The sequence below is a fragment of the Suncus etruscus genome, chromosome X, assembly GCF_024139225.1.
Source record: "Suncus etruscus isolate mSunEtr1 chromosome X, mSunEtr1.pri.cur, whole genome shotgun sequence".
Taxonomy (NCBI): domain Eukaryota; kingdom Metazoa; phylum Chordata; class Mammalia; order Eulipotyphla; family Soricidae; genus Suncus; species Suncus etruscus.
In genome coordinates, this window is record NC_064868.1 from 104,964,087 (window position 1) to 104,970,861 (window position 6,775).

Consider the following 6,775-nt stretch of genomic DNA (forward strand, 5'->3'; position numbering starts at 1 on the left):
CCTGGACAGTAAAATAGAGCTAACAGATTTAAGGGATGGCTTACAAGTTGAAATTTGGGTGCCAGGGACATAGCTCAAAGTGCTAATGTATAAGCTTGGCGTGTAGGAGAACTGGGTTCCATTCTGGTACCTCTTGGCCCAGCAGCACTGCCAGTAGTGCCCCCCAAGCAATGTCCTAGCTTAGTGGAATAGCTCCTGAGCACTGCCTGGTATGGGTTCAAAATAAACAAAACAAAACAGAATGGTGGAATTAGGGCTAGGGATGTGGCTCAAGTGGTAAGGTTGCAAGCCTTGCATGTTCCAGGGCTTGGGTTTCAACCTGGGCACTGCATCCTTTTAACTGGCACCCCTGTTTATAACCCAGGTGGCTACCATAGGAGTGGCAAGAGTCATTTCCACCTCCCAAAAATTGGAATTGGGTTTCTGAGCCTGCCATGAGCTAAAACCTGAGCTCAAACTCTTAATCCTGCTTGATAGCTCCGGGTGTGGTCTTAGGAACCTCATGAAGGCCCTGGTTGGTACTGGCACCACGCCTGGTAGTCTTTGGTGATCTCTGCAGTCTTCCAGATCTAGCATTCAATTAGTTGGCTGAGAATTGCCGCGCTACCCAGTACTGCTTGAGACCCACTCCCTACAAAATAATGTTAAGCAACAAAAGTATTCCTATAGGCAGCTGTATTTAGAAAGTTCTGGGGGCAGCAGAGTTCTGGTAACTGCTTTTAATGGCTAATATCTAAGCACCATCAGTTCTTTCTTTCTCATCTTTAGTTGTGACTTTTTGAAAACGTGTTAGGTAGTTAATCATCCGTCATAGCTAATAGACATTGCAGAGGACTTGCCAGGCTTGATACTAAGATCTTGACTTGTATTTCTCTCAATATAGCCCCAACACAGCCACGTGCTGGCATCAAATGGGAAATGGATTCTGGGAAATCCAAGGACTCAAAGAAGTCACAAGAGGCCATTCCACTGGCAAACTGGGAGGTGCAAAATACAACCACACGCTGACTCCTGCACCTGTACCCAGTCCATACTCCAGTCTCCAGCATGCATTGCTGCCTCACTCTTCACTAGGAGATGCTTTCTCCCAATTAGTAGATTACTCATGTGTTGACACTTCTAGTCTCAGTCTAATGGCTTGTTTATTTAACTGATGGATGCTGCTCCCCATTTGAGGCCATTAGCATTTAAACAAAACAAAACAAAACAAAATTGTTGCGCCTGGCAATGTGACACTATGTTTACTGTTTTTTTTCTCCTAGAGTTAATTGTGAGCATTTTCCAAATATGTATTTTTTGATGGGCTAACGGTCCCTAAAGAGAATTGAGAAACTCTCTTTACTGGTCTTCTGCAGTTCTAGCTCTGTTCCCTTGAATCTCCTTGGGAAGGAGGACGAATAACAACCAATCTTGGCTAGGAGGGGAAAGAAGAGTGGTGACAGTCCCATTTTGAATAATGAATGGGTAGAGAGAGGCTGGCCTGGTCAATCTGTCCTTGGGGTCCAAGCCTGGCCAACATCCCTCTTTCTCACTCTGGGAGGGAATTTTGTATCTTTTTCTCTGACAATAAGAACATCTGTGCCAAAGCAAAGGAGGAGGCCGGGCACTCAGAGGCATCTCTGCTAGTCTCCTGACACTGTCCCGATTGTTACTGTTTCAGTTTCTGCTTGGATCACTGATCATGTTCATTTAGTGCTCGCAGGCTGACTTGGATGCAGGCAGGAGAGGGCTTGGGAAGAACAGAGAGGACCGATTCTGCCAGGGAGTGGTGTACGTGTTTGTGTGTGTGATGAGGAGGGAGAAGCCTGCCTGACCCTAACCAACTAGGTCACAAAAGGACTGTAGTGAACTTTGTATCCAGAAGTGGGGTCAAGGTAGTTTCTTTTGAGTAGGTCCAGTTCCTTTTATAATCTTCCCTCCTCTAACTTGTTGGGGGTACAGCCTGATCTTGAGGTTATTGAACAGGAAAGCTACAAGTCTAATCTTTTGGTGGGAGTTTGCTGTATAAAGGGAGGAGGAAAGAATCTGCTTACTTACTTCCAGCTCCAGGAGCAAGCTGACTGGAGTTAAAGTGGGATGTTTAAGGCTTCCTTGGAACAGTGTTCGAGACCCAGGCAGCAGTTGGACCCGGCTTGGAGATGGAAATGAGCTAGGCAGACTCTTCCTGTCTTCCTAAGTCATGTTATCCAGTTGGGGAACTGGGGCGTTCTGAGAACCCAGAGGAGGCAGTCATCTGCCTCCTGCATAATTGGCTGCACCAGTCTCAAAATACATGGGGCGGCCCATCCCTTTGGGCAGCATGCTGTGCCTGGCACGAGCTAGTAATCCCAATTCGGTCCAGGCTGCCCGGGAGTTTACAACCTTAAGTCACACAATAATGACACAGATCCCAAAGTTAACAAATACATCCAGTTGTCTGCCAATCACAAGGGATCTATTGAGTGAGCCACAGAGACAAACAGTCCCCCCTCTTCAAAGCTTCCAATCTGGTGGGTAAATAGGTAAGGCTGAAAGCCTGGGAGACGGGCAGGTGAGGAGCCACAGTCAACTTGGGCATCCTGAAATAGTTTTTGGTTAAGTGCGTACTGGCCTGTGTCTGGGCTTTTTGGAGGGGGGGGGGGGCGTAGGCCGGCGATACAAAAGGCCAGAAGCAACACTGCCCTGTTCTGCACAGTAGTGGGAACACCTGGCTGGGAGATGGGAGCCAGAGGCGCTCTGCGTGGGTCCCCTCCCCATTTCATCTTGGGTGGCCAAGAACAGCAGAAGCAGCCCCGGTCTCTGGGACCTCAGCTAAGGTTCCCATGTCATTTTCAGGACCGTCTCTCACGGCCCCCCGTCCCGCTAGAGCTGCGCTTTTGGGGTTTGAGGTGGGAGCTGGGTAACGTCCCGATAAAGTCATCCAGATCACTCCAGCTACGGCATCTCCCCGCAAAACGACCCAGCCAGGCCTGAGGGCGGCTCTGCCACCGGCCCGTGTCCCCCAAAACACTTCCGACGGCGGCCCCGGGGGCACCTTCCGCGAGCCTAGCCCGGTAGGAGCGATCGGAGCCGCTTTCGTGCTCCCGGGCTGGGCGGGCGGCCGCGGGGTGCAAAGGCTCACCCGGGCCGCTGCAGGGCCCGGGTGAGCGAGTGAGCGAGCGAGCGAGCGAGCGAGGCGGGGCGGAGGAGGTGCGGGGTGTGTGTATGGGGGGGCGCGGGATCGCAAGCCGCCGGCCCCGGGAAGGGTGGGTCGGGGAACGGCGGCGGGAGGAGCGAGTCGGAACCGGGAGGTGGAGCGGGCCGGCGGGGCGGAGCGCCGAGGGTGGCGAAGGGGCCGCGACCAGAAGGGGGCCGGCGGGGCGCGGCCAGGGGCGGGGCGCTGCGACCTGGGCTAGATAAGAGCGTGCTCGCGGGGTGCAGGGGCGGGAGCGAGGGAGGGGCGGGGGAACCCAGAGACCAAAGAGGAGACAAAAGGACGGGGTGGCTGGGAGGGGCGTCGACCAGCGGGGGTAGGGGCGGGGCGCCGAGGGGGGGACGTCTGGGGAGGGAGGGGTCCGGGGGGGCCTGGTGTGGGCGGGGCTTCGAGAGGGCCGCGAAGGGACCGCCGGAGCTGGGGAGCGTGGGTGACGGAGAAAGCGGGGGTGCTCCAGCACGCTGGCCGCGGGGGAGCGGGGAGGCCGCTGGGAGGATCGGTCACACATCGGGACCGGGCAGGGGACCCCCGGGGGACGGACAGATCCCCCGCGAGCCCGGAGACCGAGGGTTTCTGGCCGGCTCGGGGAAGGGGAGCCCTGCGAGGTGCCCAGGGTGGAGGCGGATGGGCGTATGGAGAGCACTCCGGGCTGGGCTTTGGCGTTCTTTCTAGAGATGACCCCCAAGATCGCAGTGCGGGGGCGCTGCACTGACGGGACGGGGTGAGCGAGCGGAATGAAAACTGCCCGGGGGAAGGTGGCACCTAGGAGGGCTGGGGAAGGGAGGCGGGGTGGCCTGGCCTCCGGAGGAAGGCGCCACCACCGCCCTCTGCCCGTCCCCAACGCGCCCCGCCCCGTCCGGGGGCCCTAAGGGCAGCAGCCTGGGCCTTAGGGGAGCCTAGCCAGGGCGGTACCATTCGGAACTGAGAGGGGGGCTTAGGGGGAGAGGGCGGAGCCAGGGGTCAGAACCCTGTTGGGGCGGGGGGGGGGGGCGCGCCACACCCTGGGAAAAAGGCTTGGGCACATCCAGAACGGACCAATCAGCGGGCAGGACCAGGGTGGCGTCAAGGGGCAGCTTCGGCCAATGGGAAGGGAGAACACTTCGGAGGTTCGGAGGAAGAAAAGAAAAAAAAGCCCCACGAAACAACAATCGAGTCCTTTGGGGGGTTTGGAAGGCTGGCAGTGGGCGTCGTTTATAGCACATTCGGGGGGCCAGCCCTCCCCGGTGAAGGATGGGGTGGCTTGCATCACTCCTGGGGTACTCCCGGGGAGCACACTGAGCTCAGGGAGGGTCTCGGGAAACTAGACGGGGATTGGCTGTTTACTGGGAAGGGGGGGCACCCGATTGGAGGCTTAAATGTGTGTGCGGGGGTGGCAGCTTTGTACGCTAGTGAAAAAGGTTGTGGTCTCGTAGAGGGAGGCAGGAGTGGGACCAGGGTCGCCCCCGTTCGCCCGCACTGGCTACTGACTTGTATCCAGTAGCCAGCAAGTGGATCTCCCCCCCCCCCCGCTCAGCTCCAGCCAATGAGTAACTTTAAAATGACCCCCCTGGACTCCGAACGTGACCAAAGTGCTCATTTCCCTTCTCAGCCTTGACAGTAGTAGGGGTGACTACCACTGGGGATGTCAGAGAAATTTCCCGTGCGATCTTTGACTTTAGAGTTAGCTCAGCTACTAATTTAAGGTGTAACACTGGACAGTTAAATGATCACCCTCCCTCTGAACTTCACCTCTAAAAAAGGGGCTGCAGCGATGGCACAGCGGTAGGGCGCTTGCCTTGCACGCGGCGGACCCAGGACGGACCTGGGTTCGATCCCCGGGGTTCCATATGGTCCCCCGAGCCAGGAGCGATTTTTGAGGGCAGAGTCGAGAGTAATCCCTGAGCGTCACCGGGTGTGGCCCCAAAACAAACAAATAAAAAAGTATGTACAGTCTGGGTGCATTTTTCTGGGCTAACAAGCCCTTCATCCAAGTCTGCGACACAAAAATTAACCTCATATTGGTCTATTGATCAGGGACCCACCTCCAAGGAGATGAAGCACAGTCGTGGTCTGTGATTGGAACGCGAGTGGGAGACTGCCCTAAATCTGTTTAGAGCCTCAGCCACAGGGGTTCTTCCCATTATGTATCTTATCCGACGAAAGGAAAGCTCTTCAGAGTTGAGAAGCCCATATAGCAAAGTAATTCTTGAATAAGCTATAATCAATGGTGAGTTAATCCTGCTTTAGGAAGAAGGGAATCAGGTTTTACATCTCCCTCATCTATACAGTAAGGAGAAAACCTCACAGGCTTAAGGAGAAAAGTGCTAGTTATTTATTTTGTTAATTTTGGGACCACGCCTGGCGGTGCTCAAGTCTTATGCCTGGCTATGTACTCAGGTATCACTTCTGGTGAGGCTGGGTGGGTGGGTGGGGAATCATACCGGGGGCGGGGGTTAGGATTGAACCAAATCAGCCATGTGGAAAGCCTCCCTATTTGTTATACTTGCTCACCAGTGGCCAAATGTTAGCTACTGTAGGCAGCACTCCTTGTGATCTGAGAGGCTCAAACTCCAAAAGTGATTTTGGGCTGGAGAAAGAGGCCAGGGGGCAACCTGGGTTTCAATCCTTGCACCCCATAGGGTCCCTCTAGGAGTAATCCCTGAGCACATAATTAGGACAAAGTCCTTAGCACAGCTAGGTGTGCCCCCAACCAAAGGAATAAAAAAGGAAATGATTGATAGGGTCAGAGCGATAGCTCAGCGGTAGGGCATTTGTCTTGCACCCAGCTGACCGAGGATGGACCTGGGTTCCATCCCTGGCATCCCATATGGTCCCACAAGCCAGGAGCGATTTCTGAGTGCAAAACCAGGAGTAATCCCTCAGCATCACCAGGGTGTGGCCCCAAAACAAAACAATATAAAAAAAAAGAAGGGGCCGGCGAGGTGGCGCTAGAGGTAAGGTGTCTGCCTTGCTAGCGCTAGCCAAGGAAGGACTTCGGATCAATCCCCCCGGCGTCCTATATGGTCCCCCCCAAGCCAGGGGCAATTTCTGAGCGCTTATCCAGGTGTAACCCCTGAGCATCAAATGGGTGTGCCCCCCCAAAAAAAAGCAAAGCAAAGCAAATCATAGTGGTTAAACTTCAAGCTGAATCTACCTTCAGCATCAGCTCAGAACAAAATCCAGTTGCATGGTTTGTGAAGGATCTTTTTCGGTTCTCAGGTAAATATACACAATGCTTAGACACTATCTCTGGCCTTTTAATTGGGTAATTTTACATGGTTCATGTCTGATGTGGTGTACTTGAAATCCTAGGCTAGGGGCCAGAAATATAGCATGGAGGTAGGGCATTTGCCTTGCATGCAGGTCAGTGGTTCGAATCCTGGCATCCCATATGGTCACCTGAGACTGCCAGGAGCGACTTCTGAGCGTAGAGCCAGGAGTAACTAACTTGAGCACTGCCGGGTGTGACCCAAAAACCAAAAAAAAAAAAAAAAAAAAAAGATCCTAGGCTAGGTAAATTTCCCTCTATACTGAAAAGAGATTTATTTCATCATCATCCTTGGTAGGAAAATGAGATTCCTGTACAGGTTTGTAGTTAATACAACATAGCACATACAAACGGTC

The 6,775-nt window shown here is 53.9% G+C and overlaps 2 protein-coding genes across 2 annotated transcripts in view; one reads left to right on the forward strand and one right to left on the reverse strand.

Moving 5' to 3' along the window:
* APLN (apelin) overlaps positions 1–6,775 on the forward strand; it is a 552,821-nt gene that overhangs the window by 26,119 nt on the left and 519,927 nt on the right. The gene's annotated exons all lie outside the window — the stretch shown is intronic.
* LOC125998989 (uncharacterized) lies at positions 2,811–5,292 on the reverse strand. The gene is made up of 2 exons (XM_049767001.1): positions 5,194–5,292; positions 2,811–4,037 (listed from the first exon to the last, which is right to left on the reverse strand). The coding sequence occupies exons 1-2, from the start codon at positions 5,290–5,292 to the stop codon at positions 2,811–2,813; spliced, it is 1,326 nt and encodes a 441-aa protein (XP_049622958.1).